A 25,222-nucleotide genomic window follows, 5' to 3' on the forward strand; every position below is an offset into this window, starting at 1 on the left:
GCTCATCTCATGGCATTATTGGTGGCCATCCCTACACAAAGATATTGCAGATATCTGCACAGTGGCTCAGTGGTTAGCACTGCAGCCTTGCAACGCTGGAGTCCTGGGTTCAAATTCCACCAAGGACAACAACTGCAAGGAGTTTGTATGTTCTCCCTGTGTTTGTGTGGGTTTCCTCTGGGTACTCCGGATTCCTCCCAACTTCCAAAGACATACTGATAGGATATTTAGATTGTGAGCCCCATAGGGCACAGTGCCAATAATGTCTGCAAAGCGCCATGGAATTAATGGTACTATATAAATGAGTAAAATAATTAAAAAAATTAATTTCGTCTTGACTTGTTCATCCTGTGCCCAGAATAAGACTCTGAAACAGCTTCACCCAGCCGGTTACTTAAAAACACTAGAACTACTGAGGTAGTCATTTTGACTACTTCGCACTATGTATTTCTCCTCTGTGACTACATTTTTTGGAATTCCGGCTTGAGACTCGGTGACTTTTCCTCAAATAGGATGTTAAAAAAGATTTTGTGGCAATAAATAATTTAGGTGCAAAAATTGCGCATTTATTTCAACATTCACCTATAACTACTAAAGGTAGTCATTTTGACTACCTGCTATATTTTGCTGTCCTTTTGTCACTAAAAGTTGCTGTAAAGTTTTGTACATAATGTTTTCACTGTATCTTATTTACCCTGATGTTCATATAGCTGTAGTTCAATTCAGATGTCAACTTTTCACATTTTCATTGTGTTACCTGGTTGTATTACTGTGTAATGCTGATCTGAATAGAGCTTTTTTGTAAAACTGTAGGCTCTTATCTTATGCTAACGAAGGGAGGTGTTGTTCTCTGGTCCTAGCAGTAGACAGTAAGTCTGGATAGTAAATTACTTTCATTTCACTTGGAGAGACAAAGACAACAGATGCAGACATAAGAGCTTTGAAAACTCCTACAGGTATATACAACATTTTATTGTCATATTATTCGATTATTTTGTACTGTATAGTGTGAAACAGCAATTTTTTGGGGGAAAAACTATATTTGCATACACCTTGATGTTATTAGTTATAGTTTACAGCTAGAAAGAATATTTTTTTATCTGCAAATGGGCAATATGCATGAATATAGCAATAATGCAATGTAATGGTTTATGAGGCGAAAACAATAAAAATTACGTGTTTTTTTTCAACAGCACAAGAACAGGTACTAGGAGATGGCCTGTTCACGCATTTGAAAATACCTTAGACTTAGCGGGTATAAATGCTTGGATATTATACAAGGAGATGACCACCGGACAAATGTCAAGCAAGGCATTTTTGCAAAAGCTTGTCACAGAGTTGAGTGGTCCGTATGTTGTATCTAGGGGAAAGGGTGGCATGTCCCAAGTTGCTACATCTTCAGATGTGATGTCTCAAAAAAAATTTTGCCAGATAAAAGCAAAATGCAAAAATAATCGATCTGTTGGAAATTGTATGACTTGCCATAAGTTTTTGTGTGGGCAATGTACCGCTGTAATTGAAAGACGATGCCTGAAATGCGAATCAACAAATGTTTAGAAAGTTACCGGTTGTACTTCATAATAAAGGTTGGTTGGTTTTATTGAGATTCTGCGCCATATTTTCATTTTTCTTCTCCTTCACTTACATTTTCTCTGCTTGTTGTTCTTGAGTTGTTGTTTATATGTGTGCACTTTAATAATAAATTATTTTAAAACGTCTATTATTATTGTTTTACTTAGTTTACTTTTGTTATTTCCTGTAGAAAAATATGAAAAAAAATCAGAAAAAAACATTCCAAAGCATTACTGTTGGATCTCACAATAATAATACATTAAAAAAATATAATTATTAATAAATAACCACAAATGAAACTCTAATAATAAACAAAAACAAGTCAGTAGTCAAAATGACTACATTCAGTAATTCTAGTAGGTGTCACGAGTACAGTAGTTCTAGTGTTAACTTGCCCCTACCGTCTGCTCTTTGGCAGCACATCATGATGTATTTCCTTACCAATCTTACAGTATATGGGTAGTTGTGGATTGCTTCACTACGAAGGCCCATTTTACTCTCCTGTCCAGTCTCCCGTCTGTCATTGATGTTATTGGGGGCAATACATAGTATTAAGAAATGAGGTATGTGAACTTTTGATCAAGGTCATTTTGTTGTTTTGAGTTGTCATTATGAATTAAAAAGAGAAAACAGTAGATTGATAATAAATGGCATCACCCAACGACTAACCATGAGTGGAGATAAAGTTTTAGTGTTATCATTCATATTCTCTGGAAAAAGGCCAAGAAAACAAAAATTGTGCCAGGGTATGTAAACTTTTGAGCACAACTATATGGTACAAATATGGCACATTTGGATTCGGTGATTGTTTTCTAAACTTATTCAATCATCTGGACCAGCTTCTCTTTCGTCCTGAGGTTAAGGTTTAGCTTTCTTTGAAGTATGTCTGTCTCAAGCTACCCAAGTATAATTGGGTCCTCACTTTATAGGTCTGTTCAAGGTTCTCAAAAAAATTAATACCATAGCTTACAAGCTCAAACTCCTGGGTTCTTTACGGATTCCCAATCCCTTCCACATGTCTCTCAAGCCTGTCATCTTCCGCTCCTTCTTTAAGGACCCGAGCACCACTCTTGCTCCAGTCAGCACCGAAGATGTTTTCAAAGTAGAGAATATTTTAGCCACTAAAAGAGTAAGAGGAAAAACTTTTTTCTTGTGAATTGGAAGGTTCGGTCCTGAGGAAAAGTCATGGGAGCCCAGGGAGAACATCCATGCCCCTTTCCTACTTGAGAGATTTCTTGTGGGCTTGAAGAAGAGGAGGCATACATTGCTTGCATATCAGTCGTGCCCACCAGCACCTGCCTGCATTCCAGCCATGTCCACCAGCATCCACTCACTTGCATATCAGCTGTGCCTGTCAACACCTAGTAAAAAAAGGAGAGAAGCCAGCGCTGCTTGTGGGCAGAACGCAATACGTAAAGTGCATATGCACATATCAATTTCTAACTGTATTCAAAATGAGATATTTGGCAAAAAATTGATCAATCATTTGAGCCACCCCGCCGCACCAAGGCAATCTCATGTGGGGCAGTCCTTCTCTGAGTTTTTTATATTCGCTGTGCCATTGCGGCCTCCTAAATGTATTAAAAGCAAGACCATATTAAATGCAATCTGTACCTGAAACATTTCTGAATCACTCCCATGGAGCCAGAGAGAGCAAGCGCAGATAAAGGTCAACCAGGTCAGGATATAGACATCTCAGGTTTAACCTCCACACCTGCCTGACCAGCAAACACAGATGAAGGGCGATACAGGTTCAGATACAGGTGCATAGTTAAATAGAGCTTGGGGCAGGGCAGGGCTGCTGTGTGTGCACAGCAGCCTAGATCAATCACAGTGAACACAGAAAAAATGGCGAACATAACCCAGCGCGCATATGCACTTTGTTATGCGTTCTGACCACAAGCAGCGCTGGCTTCTCTCCTTTTTTACTGTATTTTGGCTTGTGTCTGACCACCACTGTTGCCGTGCGTGCTGGGTTATGTTTGCCATTTTTTCTGTGTTCACTGTGATGGATCTAGGCTGCTGTGCACACACACAGCAGCCCCGCCCTGCCACCAGCTCTATTTAATTGTACACCTGTGTCTGAACCTGCATCGCCCTTCATTTATGTTTGCTGGTCAGGCAATGTGTGGAGGTTAAACCTGAGATGTCTATATTCATACCAGGTTGGCCTTTATCTGCACTTGCTTTATCTGGCTCCATGGGAGCGATTCAGAAATGCTTCAGGTACGGATTGCATTTAATGTGGTCTTGCTTTTAATATATTTATGAGGCCATAATGGCACAGCGAATATTAAAAACGTAGAGTAGGACCGCCCCACACGAGATTGCCTTGGTGCGGCGGGGTGGCTCAAATGATTGATCAATTTTTTGACAAATATCTCATTTTGAATACAGTTAGATATCAATATGTGCATATGCACTTTATGTTATGCGTTCTGACCACAAGCAGCGCTGGCTTCTCTCCTTTTTTCCTGCCTGCATACCAATTGTGTTTGCTAATACTTGCCTGTACACCAGCCACGCCCAGCCAGCACCTGCCTGCATTTCAGCCATTCTCACCAGCACCTGCCTGTCTGCATATCAGTCTTGCCCACCAGCACCTGCCTGCATATCAGCCATGTCTGCTAGTGCCTGTACACTTGTCTGTACCTGCTGTTATAGCTTTTTTCCCCCTTTGGCGGTCAGCTGCTGTGCATCTGAGGTCCATCCTGGAGTAGCACCTGGCATGAATCTGGAGCTAAGTCTAACCCCAAAATCGGGGGCTCTAGCAAAGAATCAGGTGTTCGCATAGTCACACCCCTCCAGGCTTTCATCGTTCCACAGCACAGTGGTTCCACCACCCAATTCATTACAAATTTTGTGATCAGTGTGTGCTTCCAATCTCACTGTTAGCGAGACAAGGGGACAATACAAGTTCAATAGAGTTTTATTCAATAAACCGGTATTTGATGAAAAGATAAGGTAACTGATCACCTTGTGAAGTTGTGTAACCCACAACACAGTTTGTGCTTTAACAATAATAATAATATCTTTATTTTTATATAGCGCCAACATATTCTGCAGTGCTTTACAGTTAGCACACATTATCATCGCTGTCCCCGATGGGGCTCACAATGTAAATTTCCTATCAGTATGTCCTTGGAATGTATTTGTTCAAGTTGCTGTAACCCCAACTAGTTGGAAGAGCAAACGTGGTATTCAAATAGTGGAAAAAAGTTGGTAAATCTGTGCTGCTGGTTCTGTATCCACAATACATATCCAGTAGGCAATATAAGAGTGTCTTTGTATTTTTTTCTCAATGCGTTTCGATCTTAGTCTTGTGACTGTTGTGGTTCTCTTGAAGAAGAGGTTTGTAAACTTCAAACACGTTGAGAATAAAACCACATAAAAACTCTGATACCACATATTCGATATTTATTGTGGATTGAAAACCAGCAACCAACTTTTTTCCAGTCTGTGTGTTAGCAACCAAATGTTTCTTTACATTAAAATCATTTAGATGTCTATGTAAATTTGCGATTTTTACTACAATCTTCTAGCACTAACAATGAATTTATCTGGGAGAAAAGAGATGTTGGCCATTTTGTTTCTGGCTAGTTTCTATGTTTCCCTTATCCTCCAATATTAAAGTTTATCATGTCTATGAGAACATCTAACCTATCAGTGTAAAAACTGCAGATTGGTTATACAGACTGTATATGCTATTTTACTAGCCAACATAATTGATGCTTTTTGTAACTTTTTAGAAGATAAAACTGCATTGACTGCCTGAAAAAATAATATAGACCATAAGGTTAAAGACAACTGAAATAGTGAATATTGATAATCTATGAAATATGTAAGGAATGGATTAGTAATCTTGATATTTCTTTAAAATTGCAGGAACTAGGCCTTGTTATTACCGGTACCTTGCCTGTTTTCAATGTGACAGGAGACAGAAAAGAAAATAAAGTAAGTTTCACAAATCAATGTCTTGTTGTTTCAAGGTACCACTTTATTAGCTTAAGTATTGACCCTCTGGAGCGAGGTGCTAAAACAACAATTACTATTTGTTATTATAGAAACTTGCAATTTTGCAATTATACAACATTGCAATTTACCCTTTGAAACAAATCAGTCTCAGGGGAAACAGACTAATTATAGATTTATCACACCATCATTGACCTCCTTATATAGGTGCTTAGTGCTGATGACTGTAATTTATTTTACATGATAAAAAGGTGAGATGTGCCAAGTCTACAAAAAATATGTTCTTAATTTCCTTTTTGGATTACATATATCCTTGAAAATACAGTATTTCCGTGCAGCAAAAGTGTGCTTTCTTTATGACTTGCCAATATTATTGCACTCCAGGGAGGTGTCATTTATAACGATAAGTATTTAAGCTCATCTCTGCTAACATAGATCCATTCCTTTTTATTACACAAGAATTACCAGTACTGTATTTACAGCTTGGAGGACACCTATACTATAAGCACGTTCTGAGAAGTGATGGAGATGACAAATTATTATGTCTGCTACTTGAAAGGCAAATTTAGGAACCTTTCATTGTTGGTTCTTATATTTCATCATTACTTATTAAACAATCACATTGTTAAATTTTTAGAGGAGTCATATAAAGGCTAGTACATGTAAAACATAGGCATTTTCATGCACTCTATAGAAGGAGAAATTTTACTCCTAAAGGTACTGTCACACTTAGCGATGCACAAGCGATCCTGACAACGATATGGATCGCTGTTGCATCGCTAAGTGGTCGCTAGTGAGCTACCACACAGGCAGATCTCTCCAGCAACATAGCAGCGGTCGGGGGTCGCTACTTACCTGCCAGGCGAGGCGATCCTAACGTCCTCCCGCCCGCGTCCACGCGTCGCTCATCTCCACAGCAGGAAGCCCAGCAGGAAGCAGACGATGAGAAATGGCCCAGGATGTTCTCGCGCGATCAGCGATAACCAGCGGGGGAGCCGGTCAGATGTAAGTATCACACATAGCGCTATCGCTAGCAATATCGCTGTGGCGTCACAAAACCAGTGACGTTATAGCGATATTGCTAGCAATATCGCTTAGTGTGACGGGGCCTTTAGACACTATTCCAGGGGCTTCTCACTTAGCCAAATCAAATATCTACTGCTTTACACTGACAAGTGGCAAAAACCTCAAAACAAGCATATACAAATGGAATTTCTGGATGGATTCCTTATCTTAAGGCTCTTGAAAAGGCCCTCTATGCAAAATATTAATGGTTATTGATAAAGTGAACAAACACTTTAATTATATAGTGATTGAGAGTCCACATATTCTGGCCATGTAGTAATATTGAAAATATTCATCAACATAGAATAATGTACAGAAATACAGAAGATTAAATAAATTCTGTAAAAAGCATATCAAGATAGCAAAGATTGAGACAGAGAGACTCATTGCCAGAGAAAGTAAAAATAATCCCAAAATATTCTTTAGCTACATAAATAGTAAGAAACTAAAAAATGATAGTGTTGGCCCCCTTAAAATAGTCTGGGTGAAATAGTGGATGAGGATGAGGAAAAAGCCAATATGCTAAATGACTTTTTTTCATCAGTATTTACACAAGAAATTCCCATGACAGATAACATGATCAGGGATAAAAATTCCCCGATAAATGTCACCTGCTTAACCCAGCAGGAAGTACGGCGGCGTCTAAAAATAACTAAAATTGACAAATCCCCGGGCCCGGATGGGATACACCCCCGAATACTGCAGGAATTAAGCACAGTCATAGATAGACCATTATTTTTAATCTTTAAAGATTCCATAATAACAGGGTCTGTACCACAGGACTGGCGTATAGCAAATGTGGTGCCAATATTCAAAAAGGGGACAAAAACTGAACTTGGAAATTATAGGCCAGTAAGTTTAACCTCAACTGTGGGTAAAATCCTGGAGGGTTTTCTAAGAGATACTATACTGGAGTATTTGGAGAAGAATAACCTTATGACTAGAGTTGAGCGATACCGTCCGATACTTCAAAGTATCGGATCGGAATGGATCGGCCGATCTTAAAAAAAAGTATCGGTATCGCCGATTCCGATACCGGAAGTCCCATTCAAGTCTATGGGACTTCCGGTATCGGAATAAGAAAAATCCTGTTTTTCCCTTGTACAGCCTCTCTGGGGTCTGTACGGGCCTTTCGGGGGGGCTGTGCCGGCCTGCCAGGGGGTCTGTGCAGGCTCCGGTGGTCTGTGCCGGCCTGCCGGGGGGCTGTGCCGGCCTGCCAGGGGGGCTGTGCAGGCTCCGGTGGGCTGTGCCGGCCTGCCGGGGGGGCTGTGCAGGCTCCGGTGGGCTGTGCCGGCCTGCCGGGGGGCTGTGCAGGCTTCGGGGGTCTGTGCAGGCATCGTCCGATGGGACTACAAGTCCCATCGGGCGATGCCTGCTACCATGACAGTGATTGACACATTTGCCAATGATGGGACAGTAGTAGTCCCATCATCCGGCTAATGTGTTGAATGTAAAAAAAAAAAAAAAATTACATGCATGCTACATTCATACTACATACATGCTACATTCATACTACATATATACTACATGCAACATACATACTACATATATACTACATGCAACATACATACTACATATATACTACATGCATGCAACATGCATACTACATATATACTACATGCAACATACATACTACATATATACTACATGCATTCAACATGCATACTACATATATACTACATGCATGCAACATGCATACTACATATATACTACATGCTACATACATACTACATATATGCTACATACATACTACATATATACTACATGCATGCTACATACATACTACATACATACTACATATATGCTACATACATACTACATATATACTACATGCATGCTACATACATACTGCATGCTACATACATACTACATATATGCTACATACATACTACATATATACTACATGCATGCTACATACATACTGCATGCTACATACATACTACATGCTACATACATACCACATATATACTACATACATACTACATGCATGCTACATGCTACATACATACCACATACATACTACATACATGCTACATACATACTACATGCTACATACATACTACATATATACTACATGCATGCTACATACATACTACATGCTACATACATACCACATATATACTACATACATACTACATGCATGCTACATGCTACATACATACCACATACATACTACATACATACTACATACATACTACATGCTACATACATACTACATATATACTACATGCATGCTACATACATACTACATGCTACATACATACTACATATATACTACATGCATGCTACATACATACTGCATGCTACATGCATGCTACATACATACTACATACATACTACATGCTACATACATACCACATATATACTACATACATACTACATACAATACATTCATACAATACATACATAGACATACAGTACATATAACATAGAGTAACATACTTACCAATACTTGTCACATTGTTCCCCGAAGCCATTGTCTTTTACGGAATAAATATTAACATAACAAACCACAAAAATACTCACCCACGATCCGAAGCAGTCCACGAGTGTGTCCCACGACGATCTTGGGTAGAGAACTGCAGCATCAGCTGTTGCTGCCGTTTTCTACGGGCTGCAGGAATCCAATGACGGAAGGTAGGTATCCTTCCGCACTGTATTCCTCCGCCACTTAAAAAAAAAAAAAAGTCCCTAGTCTCACTTTATGCCATTGCTGTGTGGGAAATTCCCACGCAGCAATGGCATAAAGTGAGACTAGGGACTTTTTTTTAAGTGGCGGAGGAATACAGTGCAGAAGGATACCTACCTTCCGTCATTGGATTCCTGCAGCCCATAGAGAACGGCAGCAACAGCTGATGCTGCAGTTCTCTACCCAAGATCGTCGTGGGACACACTCGTGGACTGCTTCGGATCGTGGGTGAGTATTTTTGTGGTTTGTTATGTTAATATTTATTCCGTAAAAGACAATGGCTTCGGGGAACAATGTGACAAGTATTGGTAAGTATGTTACTCTATGTTATATGTACTGTATGTCTATGTATGTATTGTATGAATGTATTGTATGTAGTATGTATGTAGTATATATGTGGTATGTATGTAGCATGTATGTAGCATGCATGTAGCATGCAGTATGTATGTAGCATGCATGTAGTATATATGTAGTATGTATGTAGCATGTAGTATGTATGTAGCGTGCATGTAGTATATATGTAGTATGTATGTAGCATGTAGTATGTATGTAGTATGTATGTAGTATGTATGTGGTATGTATGTAGCATGTAGCATGCATGTAGTATGTATGTAGTATATATGTGGTATGTATGTAGCATGTAGTATGTATGTAGCATGCAGTATGTATGTAGCATGCATGTAGTATATATGTAGTATGTATGTAGCATATATGTAGTATGTATGTAGCATATATGTAGTATGTATGTAGCATATATGTAGTATGTATGTAGCATATATGTAGTATGTATGTAGCATGTAGTATGTATGTAGCATGCAGTATGTATGTAGCATGCATGTAGTATATATGTAGTATGTAGCATATATGTAGTATGTATGTAGTATATATGTAGTATGTATGTAGCATGTAGTATGTATGTAGCATGCATGTAGTATGTATGTAGCATGTAGTATGTATGTTGCATGCATGTAGTATGTATGTAGCATGCATGTAGTATGTATGTAGCATGCATGTAGTATGTATGTAGTATGTATGTAGCATGTAGTATGTATGTAGCATGCATGTAGTATATATGTAGTATGTATGTAGCATGTAGTATGTATGTAGCATGCATGTAGTATGTATGTAGTATGTATGTAGTATGTATGTAGTATATATGTAGTATGTATGTAGCATGTAGTATGTATGTAGCATGCATGTAGTATATATGTAGTATGTATGTAGTATATATGTGTTATGTATGTAGTATGTATGTAGTATGTATGTAGTATGTATGTGGTATGTATGTAGTATGTATGTAGTATGTATGTAGCATGTAGTATGTATGTAGCATGCATGTAGTATATATGTAGTATGTATGTAGTATGTATGTAGTATATATGTGTTATGTATGTAGTATGTATGTAGTATGTATGTAGTATGTATGTGGTATGTATGTAGTATGTATGTAGTATGTATGTAGCATGTAGTATGTATGTAGTATTTTTTTTTTTTTTTTTTAACATTTAACACATTAGTCGGATGATGGGACTACTACTGTCCCATCATTGGCTAATGTGTCAATCACTGTCATGGTAGCAGGCATCGCCAGATGGGACTTGTAGTCCCATCGGACGATGCTTGCACAGACCCCCGGACATCAGCACAGCCCCCCGGCAGACCGGCACAGCCCCCCGGCAGGCCGGCACAGACCCCCACAGGGTGCACAGACCACCGGCAGGCCGGCACAGCCCCCCGGCAGGCCGGTACAGACCCCCACAGGGTGCACAGACCACCGGCAGGCCGGCACAGCCCCCCGGCAGGCCGGTACAGACCCCCACAGGGTGCACAGACCACCGGCAGGCCGGCACAGCCCCCCGGCAGGCCGGTACAGACCCCGGGCAGTCCACACAGCCCCCCGGCAGGCCGGCACAGCCCCCCGGCAGGCCGGCAGAGACCCCCGGAAGGCCCGAAATGACGGCGCATCATGATGCGCACACACCGCGCATCATGATGACGTCAGGCTGTCAATCAACTTTGAACTTCCGATTCCGATGCCGACTTCCGATATTGAAAAAATATCGGAAGTCGGTATCGGAATTCCGATACAGCAAGTATCGGCCGATACCCGATACTTGCGGTATCGGAATGCTCAACACTACTTATGACCCAATATCAACATGGGTTTACAAGGGACCGTTCCTGTCAGTCTAATCTGATAAGCTTTTATGAAGAGGTAAGTTCCGGACTGGAACGCAGGGAATGCAGTGGACGTGGTGTACATGGACTTTTCAAAAGCTTTTGATACGGTGCCACACAAAAGGTTGATACATAAAATGAGAACAATGGGGATAGGGGAAAATATGTGTAGGTGGGTTAAGAGCTGGCTCAGGGATAGGAAACAAAGGTTGGTTATTAATGGAGCACACTCGGACTGGGTCACGGTTAGCAGTGGGGTACCACAGTGGTCAGTTTTGGGCCCGCTTCTTTTTAACATATTTATTAATGACCTTGTAGGGGGCATAGAGAGTAGAATTTCAATATTTGCAGATGACACTAAACTCTGCAGGGTAATCAATACAGAGGAGGACAATTTTATATTACAGGAGGATTTATGTAAACTAGAAGCTTGGGCTGATAAATGGCAAATGAGCTTTAATGGGGATAAATGTAAGGTCATGCACTTGGGTAGAACGAACAAGATGTATAATTATTTGCTTAATTGTAAAACACTGGGCAAAACAGTCACTGAAAAAGACCTGGGTGTATGGGTGGACGACAAACTCACATTTAGCGGCCAGTGTCAGGCAGCTGCTGCAAAGGCAAATAAATTAATGGGATGCATTAAAAGAGGCATAGATGCTCATGAGGAGAACATAATTTTACCTCTATATAAGTCACTAGTGCGACCACACTTAGAATACTGTGTACAGTTCTGGTCTCCAGTGTATTAGAAAGACATAGCTGAACTGGAGCGGGTGCAGAGAAGAGCGACCAAGGTTATTAGGGAACTAGGGGGTCTGCAATACCAAGACAGGTTATTACACTTGGGGTTATTTAGTTTGGAGAATCGAAGGCTTAGGGGTGATCTTATTACAATGTATAAATATATGCGGGGACAGTACAAAGGCCTTTCTAATGATCTTTTTACTCTTAGACCTGTGACGGGGACAAGGGGACATCCTCTACGTCTGGAGGAAAGAAGGTTTAAGCATACTCACAGATGCGGATTCTTTACTGTAAGAGCAGTGAGACTATGGAACTCTCTGCCATATGATGTTGTAATGAGTGATTCCCTACTAAAATTTAAGAAGGGACTGGATGCCTTTCTTGAAAAGTATAATATTACAGGGTATATACACTAGTTTCCTTAATATTGCGTTGATCCAGGGAGCTAGCCTAATTGCCGTATGTGGAGTCGGGAAGGAATTTTTTTCCCCAATGTGAAGCTTACTGTTTGCCACATGGGTTTTTTTTGCCTTCCTCTGGATCAACATGTTAGGGCAAGATAGGATAGGATATGGGTTGAACTAGATGGACTTAAAGTCTCCCTTCAATCTTAATAACTATGTTACTATGTTAATGTGTTATTGGAGCTTTAACTCTTGCAACAATAGCACTCCATGACTGGTTAAAAGGGGTTGGCCGGGACTAATTTTTTATTGGTGCAAGAGTTTACAGATGGTGAAAACACCAACTACAAGGATACTCACCTACCTTTGGTCCAGCAATGCCTCTCTACTAGAGTTGAGCGAAACAGGTCGGCCAGATTCATAAGTCGCCGACTTATGGCAAAGTTGGGTTTCACCGACCGAAACCCGACCACAGCGTGAAGTCGGCCATGCGGTCGGCAAAACGAGCGCCAAAGTCGGATTTCCCAGATTGCTTGCACACGACTTTTTACAGCCACTGAGCAAGGATGTACACTGTGGTCAACAAGATGACATGTGCAGCGTCCGGGGAGAGAGAGTTTTCGCGCACTTTAAAAAAGCAGTCCGACATGTAGGTGTGTTTACTGTCCTCAACTCCCTGCTAACTTTGCTTCCCCATTGACTTGCATTGGGTTTCATATTTCAGTCGGACCTTCGACTTTTCCCGATAGTCGGACGATTTCGTTCGACTCGTCTTTTGAGAAAGTCGGGTTTCATGAAACCGATTCGACCCTAAAAAAGGCAAAGTCACTCATCTCTACTCTCTACCATTTCTCTTGTGTATATTGATGGCCCACACCTGCGACTTCATGATTACAGTGTATGTTAACACTACTGACAATCACTGGGCTCATCAGTGATGCAAATATAGATGGCACACATCTGTAAGCCCAGAGAATTGCTTTAGGAGGTCAAGCACACTCTAGTCATAACATTACTTCTGCAACCAATCAACAAAGACCTGAGAAGAGGCAGATACATTGGTTGACCTGGAGAAGGTGAGTATTGTTGTGCTTGCTGTTTTCATTATTCACAAGCCGATGCAGCATTAAATTGTTATCCAAGATAACCCCTTTTTGAGGGATACTTAAAGTTGTACAGAAGCTAGCTTTCTGATGCTCTTACAGTATCTTTTTACAGTATCTTGGCTAGTCTTGTCTTGGTTAGTCTATATGGCATAAAGCAAACTTTGATGAAGATGCAGAGTGATTGGTATTAGGCCACAATGAGAAACATTGCTGTAGCGGGTGAACACCCAACAATGATAAGATGAATAATGATCGTAAAACCACAATAAACCACACTTTCATCTAAATAAGCATGGAAGCCAAAGTGTGTTTGCTAAAAAGCCTTCCCTGGAATAATAAACTGTTCATCTATATCATGCATGGTACCTACAGCATCTGATCTACACAAATCACACCACAACACACAACTAAATATTTTTACTTTGAAAATTATTTACAGTACAGTAAGCATTAAAGACAATATCTTAAATTACTAGCCACATATCCAGCCAAAATATTTAGTCGTGGCAGGATAATTATGTCAGGCATATTATAGTGCAGGAGCATCTTGGCCATCGTTTCGTTTCCTCTACAGCTAATCCACTATGCTGCCAATTAAAAATTTCACAGAATATGTGGTTAGTTTGTAGAAAGTAAACTTTAAGACACATTTTGTGATTAAGCAATGTTTAGCAGTCTCATTTTGAAATAAAGAAGGTATAAAAACTGCCTATCATTTCAGTTTTGTTTCCAATGACAGGTATTATTTACATGTATTGCAGATTGTTAGTCCCCCACAAATCACTCAAAAAGTCACTCTGAAATTTTCAGCTTGTTAGACAAAAGCCTCAGTGTGTTGTATGGGCTCAGTGGAAAGTCCATAAGCCCATACTCCACTCTGTGTTCAAGCTCATAGACTATTAATTGGGCCCATCCAGTGCTCAATGAGCATAGTTGGCCAGAAACTGAGCTCATCTGATTGAGGAACTTCACATTTCAAAGTAGCTTTTTGAGCTACCTATGGGAGAGGATACTCTTGGTCAGTGGTACCTAATCTTCCTTACCGTAAGAGCCACTTTCAGCTCTAAGAGATGATTATGAGTCACATTCAGCATCCTCTAATACCATAACAGTGACATCTAGAACGTGGTATAAGGGCAGCCTGCTTCACCACACAAAGCACACCATGTCCATATGGCCCCTCCCTTATAAGCAGAGTACTTGCATCCTGAGTTTCCCAACTTGCAAACTTTAAGTATTCTTAGATCAAACTTAACACATTATTTATCCCCTCCCTCCACACTCAGTATGAGCAAAATAATCATATTATTGTATATTTTAATAAAAGGCAAGTTCAAGCATTCCATCCTGGCCAAATGGATATTCCATAGCAGAGAAAAATGAACTTTGATTCCTTAAATAAGTGGGGCTGTAAGAGTACTGAAGACAGGCCAATTCCAAGCTAAAATATTGATTCGGCCTATATTATTTAAGCCTAGCGCCACTGCCATGGACTGATTGATGTCTATTTAGCACCGCTACATCAGTTATCAGCATCACTGAGCAAACATCAGTCTTTCCCATGGTGGTGGTGCTAAGTGGAGAAGTATGCAGAGGATTGGTGCATTAAGCATGAATCCGGCAATGTAATTAGCTTGGTGACCATAAACCTCCTGACGGTTACTTTTATAAGAATCTTAAAATATGTTTTTTGGTTCTGTTATGCTTTCATATGCGCTAGTCATCTGTTTCTAGTTCTCTCCTCTTGCTCCTGCTTTATAAAAATAAACCTGTGTGGATATAGACATGAGATGTTGTCCTTTTGACAGGGAAGTTCAGTCATTTTCATCATGGCACGCTATGTTTCTGTACGGTAAACTGAAATATAGCATGTGAAACCTCCTTGTTGATTTCTAGTGGTTATTGATGGCGCTTTGAAACTACCCACAGTATAAATCTTAGAATCATTATTAAAGCATTTGTTTTATTAGACTTTCTAATCTCAGAAGGGAAACTCACTCTGGGCTTCCTGACAAAAGTCCATGTAATGTAAACTTGGCCACACACATTAGATATTCTTTATTGGTTCCATGGGACTTAAAGAAAACTCCAATGTTTAATTGAAGTCTGGGGGAAAATACAATCAATAAGCCTTATTTATGTAGGAAGTATATTAACGTACCCTGCGTTCAGCTACTTACATCATTTATGATGAACCATAGGAATTATGTAACCTTCTTCTGATATTATAAAGCAGGAATATTCTGTTATTTCCTAGTTTATGACCATCAATCAATTCACAGCTAGTATTTTATAATGTGAAGTGAACTGTTATGTTGACTCTATTGTGCCTTATATTTTTAGAACCAATTAATACTTGGTGTCATGGGTGTAGATGTTTCTTTGAAAGACATTAAAAGGCTCACTCCCAGATTTACAGTAAGTCTATTGTACAGCTCTCATTTCATTTTTTCTAATGTACCGTGTGATACCTTTTTATGTTATGTATTTTCTTTTTAATCTATCAAGCACTAAGTTCATTATTTTATCTACATATGTCTCATGTGCTGTCAGATATGACAGAGAAGATAGATTTTAATAGGGGTCATATGTTTTTATCGATTTTTCATGTCCATTTCTTTTTTGGTCATTGTATAGATGACGAAATAAATACAATTACCTCTATACTATACTGTACATGTCTTCAATTATATATACATTATTTTATACTATGCTTTTTGCTCATTTGTATGCACTCTTCTTTTAAAGTTGTGCATATTGAAGAAGAAAATAGAGTATTAAATTATTACTTCCATTAAAGTTTTTATCCTCTTAATACAGTCATGGCCAAATGTATTGACACCCCTGCAATTCTGTCAGATAATACTCAGTTTCTTCCTGAAAATGATTGCAAACACAAATTCTTTGGTATTATTATCTTCAATTAATTTGTCTTAAATGAAAAAACACAAAAAGAATTGTCCTAAAGCCAAATTGGATATAATTCCACACCAAACATAACAAAGAGGGTGGACAAAAGTATTGGCACTGTTCGAAAAATCTTGTGATGCTTCTCTAATTTGTGTAATTAACAGCACCTGTAACTTACCTGTGGCACCTAACAGGTGTTGGCAATAACTGAATCACACTTGCAGCCAGTTGACATGGATTAAAGTTGACTCAACTTCTGTCCTGTGTCCTTGTGTGTACCACATTGAGCATGGAGAAAAGAAAGAAGACCAAAGAACTGTCTGAGGACTTGAGAAACCAAATTGTGAGGAAGCATGAGCAATCTCAAGGCTATAAGTCCATCTCCAAAGACCTGAATGTTCCTGTGTCTACCGTGTGCAATGTCATCAAGAAGTTTAAAGCCCATGGCACTGTGGCTAACCTCCCTAGATGTGGCCGGAAAAGAAAAATTGACAAGAGATTTCAACGCAAGATTGTGCGGATGTTGGATAAAGAACCTCCACTAACATCCAAACAAGTTCAAGCTGCCCTGCAGTCCGAGGGTACTACGGTGTCAACCCGTACTATCCGTCGGCATCTGAATGAAAAGGGACTGTATGGTAGGAGACCCAGGAAGACTCCACTTCTTACCCCGAGACATAAAAAAGCCAGGCTGGAGTTTGCCAAAACTTACCTGAAAAAGCCTAAAACATTTTGGAAGAATGTTCTCTGGTCAGATGAGACAAAAGTAGAGCTTTTAGGGCAAAAGCATCAACATAGAGTTTACAGGAGAAAAAAGAGGCATTCAAAGAAAAGTACACGGTCCCTACAGTCAAACATGGCGGAGGTTCCCTGATGTTTTGGGGTTGCTTTGCTGCCTCTGGCACTGGACTGCTTGACCGTGTGCATGGCATTATGAAGTCAGAAGACTATCAACAAATTTTGCAGCATAATTTAGGGCCCAGTGGGAGAAAGCTGGGTCTCCCTCAGAGGTCATGGGTCTTCCAGCAGGACAATAACCCAAAACACACTTCAAAAAGCACTAGAAAATGGTTTGAGAGAAAGCACTGGAGACTTCTAAGGTGGCCAGCAATGAGTCCAGACCTGAATCCCATAGAACACCTGTAGAGAAATCTAAAAATGGCAGTTTGGAGAAGGCACCCTTCAAATATCAGGGACCTGGAGTAGTTTGTCAAAGAAGAATGGTCTAAAATTCCAGCAGAGCATTGTAAGAAACTCATTGATGGTTACCGGAAGCGGTTGGTCGCAGTTATTTTGGCTAAAGGTTGTGCAACCAAGTATTAGGCTGAGGGTGCCAATACTTTTGTCCGGCCCATTTTTGGAGTTTTGTGTAAAATGATCAATGTTTTGCTTTTTGCTTCATTCTCTTTTGTGTTTTTTCATTTAAGACAAATTAAATGAAGATAATAATACCAAAGAATTTGTGTTTGCAATCATTTTCAGGAAGAAACTGATTATTATCTGACAGAATTGCAGGGGTGTCAATACTTTTGGCCATGACTGTATATTGCATTAATCATATTATAGAGCACTGTATATTTACAATTGCTTATTTTGCCTTTCTCCCCAACTAATTGTTCTCTTTTCCATTAGGTCTATTATATCAAGTGATTAAGAGCAGACTATCTGAATCCTTCTAAGCTTTATGTAGAAAGGGAAAGTCTATTTTCCCTGCACAAGTCATCACTGAAAAAGTCCGTAGGGGGGGGAGGAAGGAGCAGCTAGGTCAGGAGTTGAAGAGGGAAATGATTCATGCTGGGAAAAGATACTTCCTGTTTCTACATAGAGCAGAGAAAAGAGAAGAACTATCTAGGTAGAAAGGCAAATTGAGATATTGTAAGTGCACAGTGCTATGTAATATGATGATGCAATATATGCGTATTACAAGGATAAAAACTTTGATGGGCATACTAATGTAACTATATTGTGCACAGTGCCGTTTTAAATTATGTGGAAGTGTTTGGAGGGTCATTTTTTTGGATAAAATATATCAATACCCAATGAAATATTGTTCTTTAAAGGGCTTATCCATCTTTGAGGTTTTTTTAATTAATTGAATTTATTTGAGACTAAAAAAAATTTTGTCATTTGGTTTCATGAAACATTTTGCACTATTTAGCTTTAACAGGTTTTGTTTCTCTGCACAATAAACTTTGATTTGACCTATATTCATAAATCAGTTAAGATAAAAAAAAAAGAGTTACAATCTTCCCATTAGACCATCATAGCAGCCTGACTGACAGGTTCTCAGTTAACTCATTTTACACCCAGAAATAGACAGTTTAAAATCAGGCTGTGCCACTATGCTCCATTCAATGTTAAAGAGGTGTCCCTGAGGAAGTGTGGACAAAACACGCGTCGGGGCTGAGTGACACAGGACAGACCCTTCATTACTACTGTAAGTTGCACAGCACGAACAGCTTTGTCTGTACCTACCCTGTTTTCATGTGGAGTTGCACTGCATCTGATTACTGCCCCAGCCTGACATATAACAGTTGTGGCTCCATTCTCCTAGCTTTATGGCTCTATACAAATAGGTACCTGGAACTAGTTAACAGATTTATTCTATGACAATATAAATAAAAATTGTTGGAGAATATGCTCTGATACTAATATATATATTATATTCAGATAAATGTATTTCTACTAGATGGACTTAACTCCTTATGCACTAGCACTTCAGAATATCCTATGGCTGTTCCTCACAAGGGATCATTAACACTTTGGCACATTTTAGCATTGAATAGTCTGTCTGCCTGATAGCACAATTGCATATTTTGATAGATCCACTTTATTGGATTATAATGGAATTTTGGTACATTACAAATTTATTGGACTGAATGCACAATTGCAGTCATGCATAATAATTATTACATGACAGTGTCTGTACCAGAAAACGTTCCTCACACAAGAGGCATTTGTTTTTAATGATTAAGTGTTTAATTTGTTTATTATGATAAAATAAAGTCGATTTTTGATGGATAATTGTTTGTGTTCACATCTGGCTACTCTGCATCTTTAAATTTGAAGGGAGAATAGTGGCTCACCCTGATTTAAAATTGTTCCAGTGACATAATACCGTGACATAGATCAAAGTTTTTGAGTTAATCAGAAATAGACAAGGCAGCACAGAGGCTATAACAGGCAAATTGTGCAAAAATTTCAATGAAACCCAAATAGCAAAAATTATTTTCATCCTCAATTACATGTATTAAAAGAAGCACTCCCATGGATGTTTTTGTCCTCTTAATATATTGCAGTTATCATATTATATAGCACTCTGTACTTACAATTGATTGTTTTGCCTTTCTACCCAGTTATTTTTTCTGTGTATCCTTCTCTATACCTTGTATCAGTTATCCCCCTTTTCACCTCTGTCCCAGCTGCTCCGCTTTACCCCCCTGACAGCGACTTTTGCAGTGATGACTCATCCAGGGAAAAGTAGGAAAAAACACCGTGAGCACAACTGGAGGATGGTGCTAAAGGTTAGGTTTCCAAACCGTAAAAGTAGAAGTTATAGCTTGAGTGCTAGGTTTATAACTTCATCCAGAGAAAAGAGACCTCCTGTTTCTAATTTAGAAAGACTCAGCTAGTCAGTTTTTAATCTCGTGATGTCATAGACCTGATGGGAAAGATAATAATTATCTAGGTAAAAGGGGAAATGAGCAATTGTAAGTACACAGTGCTATATAATATGATGACTGTAATATATTAAGAGGGTAAAAACTTTGATGGTAGCGCTTCTTTAAGTAATAAATAAAATGTCCCCAAAGGTAGACAAAGCCTTAATTGACATTTTCATTTACTTCAAAATTTAAATTTACCCAAAAACATTGGGTAACTTTGGAAATAATTTGCTTAAATTTTCTAGCATCACTTTTTATTGATATGATAGACCAGGTGCCATTTTGATGAAATAATCAATATTTCTTCAGTTATTTTCATCTTATGACTGATCTTATGACTCAAGCTATTTTTATTATTTACAGTGCAACAAATTATTTATATTGTTGAAGTAAATAGCAATACGTGTGGCATGCTGAAATTAATTTAAAATCTCTAATTCTATATATTTTTCTACAGTTATGTCCTAATGGATATTATTTTGCTCTTGACCCTAATGGTTATGTCCTGCTTCATCCAAATCTTCAACCAAAGGTATAAAAGTATATGGTAAATTAAACCTTTGCTGTGGAAATATTATATTATTTGACTATGCTTAAAAATTAACACAGAAAAATTAAACTTTATCCTTTACAACGTGTGTTCATGTAATAAGAGTTATGCAGCTTAGAGCTGCTGAAAACATACTTAAAAGAGCAAACTAACCAGATGTATAATAATAATAATAATAATAAAAATAATAATACAAATTAATAATAGTATTAAAACAACTGGGCATAAACATTAGCAAACTTTATTTATCAAAAGTTGTGTCAGACTTCGGGAACTTTTGTCACTTGAAACCATAGCATTCATTAAGATTACCAACATACAACCATCTTTTCGCTATAGTTTTCTATAATCTTTCTATTGCCTTTCTAAAGATACCTTCTTATTAGTAAGCCCGTACAGTGTTTGCATAAAAAAGAAAACTATAGAAATCTTGCAATACAATATAGAAAACTACACAAAAAATAGAAAACATCTTCAGAGAGGTCAACGAAGCAAGAAACTAGTGAGTAACTGCAATGCACCCCTTGATCATATCCTGTTCCAGGAGGGCCGATGTACGCTACGGGAAGTGAGTGCAGGCCCAGATTCCTGTGATGTACAGTTTGAGACTCCTCTCACACAAAGCGTAATGGGAAGTGCAGTAAAAAACACATTTAGGGATTAGATATGGAGAAATGTAGGGTATTGTATAATAAAGCAAATTACAATAGTGGTTAGAGTGTAAGGATAGATAGTTAGAAAATGCATTTTTGGTACCGGACCACATCTTTAAGGTAAACTCAATAAGCACAACACAATATTTAACTTTTTTAAATTAATTTATATTAAAAAGTAAGTAAAACACATGGAAATTAAAACAGTGAATCCGGTTAAACATTAGCAAGCACACAGTTATTATTTCTGTCAGACTTATGGCTATTTCACACCACCTTTTAGTGCCCCAAAAAATCTGTTCTCACAATTCCTGTTAGAATTCTTTGTAGAATGTCATAATAGGTCTGATTTCACCTTAAATATATATTCGAATGTGTAATGGTTTCAGTAAACTCTGAAATGCTGTAAGACAATGAGCCGCATTGTTATTTGGCTTAGGGTCTTGGCATCTTGACTTGCTGGCACTATATAAAGCAATGTTGCCAGACAACAATAATTAAACAAAAGCATATCTTTTTATGTTCTATTTAATGATATTATTTTAATCACAGTGCCAGTGTTATGGACAGTGTTAGGAATTATCTTAATTATTACATTCTAAATTGATGCAATTTTGCCTGCAGTCTGTGTGCCGGAATATACTGTATATTATACTGTATACAGAGCCCCAACATTTTCTACTCCGCTGTATAGAGACTGTCATCACAGACATGAGCCTTAGTGAGGCAATCTTAGGCTACTTTCACACATCAGTTTTTTGCCGTCAGGCAGGATCCAGCTTTTTTTAGAAAAAACGGATCCGGCATAAATTTTGGAGAACTGTAGAAACGGATCCGTTTTTTTGCTGGATCCGTCTCTGTTCCTGGCGGCTGGCCAATTGGATCTGAGCATGCGCAGACTTAAAAAAACCGGATCCGGTGGCTGGATCCGTCTTTTTCTGGATCCGGCGCCCATAGACTTTCATTGTAGCAAAAAGCTGGAAGCGCAGGATCCGGCGCTTCCGGCTTTTTTGCCGTAGACAAAAAACGTTACAGTAGCCGTTTTTTCCAGACGCCGGAATGAGACAAGTTGCCGGATCCGGCAAAAAACGGATGAAACGCAATGCCATCCGGCACGATCCGGCGCTAATGCAAGTCAATGGGGAAAAACCGGATCCGGCATTGCATTTTGCCGGATCCGGTTTTACAAAAAAAAGCCGGATCGCGCCTGAAGGCAAAAAACTGATGTGTGAAAGAGGCCTAAGTAGCCTGTCTCAAATAAATATATAAAACCGAATTCACCAAGACTGGAGTCGTTCACTCCGGCCTTGATGAGGAAATGTTCTAGAGTCAACCATGCGACTCTTCATGAGTTGTGTGATGAGTGGAGTACACCTCTGTGTTCGCCTCATCACATATCCTACTCCACTCTCTGCTGGAGTAAAATTAGTGATGTAGCGAAAACAACTGCTCATCAGGAATTTGATGAATGGTGGATGCCACGCTCTCGTCCCACTTTGTGAGAGCTGTGCGGAAATGGCATGAGAAATCCAAAAAGTAGAATTTTCAAAGTTTTTAAGGCCAAAATACTGACAGAAAAAAATTGATAAACCGGGCCCATAAATTGTAAATAGTTTCATAGAATACAAAATGGGAGAACCCTGCTAGGTATCCCTCACCAAAAGGCCATACAATTTAGCTTTTAATTAATATCTAAATAAATTAGGGTATAAGGAGTAATTTGCTAGTATTGCACATATTAGTTGAGCCACTGCTTCTGATTGTCAATCAATATCACCTCACCCCGTGGTACCACCATTAGTATGCCAAACAAAGCATTAAATTTAAAATATTAAATCCCCCCCAACATGTTTCACCATATACATGGTGTCATCATGGGAAAGGACATAAGCAATGAGCACTATTGCTTGTGTCCCACACCTGATGATACCATGTACATGGTGAGACATGTTGGGGGAACTTAATATTTTAATAAGCATTATTGCTTGTGTCCCTTCGGCTTCCCTGTGTATACGCACATGCGGCTTGTCTTTCAAGACCGCAGCATGTATATTTATCTTCCGGGGATGCTCAGTCTCCGGAAGATAAATATCACTGTCCAATGTATAGGATGCGGTGATTCCACATGGTTCAATGAACACATGCGGAATCACGGCGCGTACAAAAGCCGCCAGCGCTTTGGATGGAGCTGCGTCCAAAGCACTGCCAGTACTGACCGTGGAAACATACCCTTACCTCACCCAGGTCATTTGTACCCCATTGTTTTTTCTAATTTATAGAAATGTAATTGATGATGTAGTCTTCGAAATTGTGAATAGACCATAATACCTATGCCAATATAAATTCTGTGCATTTGTTTTACATTCTGTGCAAGCTGCTTTTTGTTTTGCGTAGCAATTATATCCATTACTTAGGATGTATGGAGGAAATCAACTTTGTTTACTACTTCAGTCTATAGGCTTAGGTATCCCTATGATAAATTTGAGGAAAAGAAAGCCTGGTTATCAGGTAACGAATATCAGTGAAAAGCTGAAATCACTAACATCAAAGGCTGTATTCTGTACTGGCCGTAAGCATGCATCCTGGTTTACGTACTACAGTAGTTGTTTTACCGTATTTGAAAATATATTTAGCTTTAACAAAATGCTTCATAAATAAAATCTGCCTTTGCCAGCTTTTCAACATGCTTTTGCTGTACGAGCAAAATGTGTTTGGCATAAATTGCTTAAAAGTGCTACCAGATTGTTGTACAGGCGCAAGAAAGTATAGTAGTAAGAATTTTAAAAATGACTCACATAAACATTTTATTTAAATGGGAACCAATTATTGCTTTATTGGTACTGTGGAGGAACTGTAGTGATGCTGAAATTAGCTATTAGACTTTTTGCTAATTTTACAACTGGTTGGTCCTAACAAAGGCCCATGCTGAGATCGGCTTACCATTATGGGATACAGATTTGTCCAATCTTAACATTTCTCAATTTGCATTAGATTAGGCTAGTTTCACACTAGCGTTTCCTGGAGCTGCTGAAGGATGCACACGGCAGCCGTGAAGCTCCGCCCACGGCTGCACCTCCTCCAGTCAGCTCCACATATGGGTGCATGATGCTGCATGCGACCTGTGTACCCTATCTTTAGCATTGGGTATGCAGGTCATGCGCAGGTATGCGTTTGCCAGTGCATGCATCCTTTTGATGGTGCGCTGACTTGCGCCAAATGCACCGTGTTGCATTTTGGTACGATCGGCGCACCGTCAAAAGGAGGCATGTGCCGGCAAATGCTTACCTGTGCACGGCCTGCGTACCCAATGCTAAAGATAGGGTACGCAGGTCGCATGCAGCGCATGCGCCCATAGGTGGAGCTGACCAGAGGAGGTGCGGCTGTGGGTGGAGCTTCACGGCGGATGTGGGCATCCCTCCGCAGCTCCAGGAAATGCTAGTGTGAAACTAGCCTTATTCATTTTACCCATTCAATACATTCTCACTATATCCATTTAAAAATGTGTATGTTCACATAAAACTTTTCTTTACAGGGATACTTCCTTTCATGTTTGAAGAAAATATTTTCTTTTATTTTTACGGCAGTCATTTATGTTAAATTTCACCAGTATATTTAAAAAATAAGTTCAAAATATTGTTCTTTTCATTTTGAGGAAAGGGCCTGAAAGTAAAAGCCATCATACACATTAAACTGAAGGTGACCAGACCT

At 39.1% G+C, this 25,222-nt stretch overlaps 1 protein-coding gene across 4 annotated transcripts in view; it reads left to right on the plus strand.

The window, feature by feature from the left end:
• The window catches only part of CACNA2D1 (calcium voltage-gated channel auxiliary subunit alpha2delta 1), a 1,206,813-nt gene that overhangs the window by 1,008,701 nt on the left and 172,890 nt on the right, over positions 1–25,222 (plus strand). For all 4 annotated transcript variants that reach the window (XM_073551318.1, XM_073551320.1, XM_073551319.1 and 1 more), the window contains exons 16-18: positions 5,458–5,526; positions 16,080–16,154; positions 20,769–20,843. In XM_073551318.1, the coding sequence (XP_073407419.1) occupies positions 5,458–5,526; positions 16,080–16,154; positions 20,769–20,843 (219 nt within the window). The remainder of the gene's footprint in view (positions 1–5,457; positions 5,527–16,079; positions 16,155–20,768; positions 20,844–25,222) is intronic.

The sequence above is a fragment of the Dendrobates tinctorius genome, unplaced genomic scaffold (genome assembly GCF_039654945.1).
Source record: "Dendrobates tinctorius isolate UK_male_01 unplaced genomic scaffold, ASM3965494v1 ptg000174l, whole genome shotgun sequence".
In the NCBI taxonomy this organism is placed as follows: domain Eukaryota; kingdom Metazoa; phylum Chordata; class Amphibia; order Anura; family Dendrobatidae; genus Dendrobates; species Dendrobates tinctorius.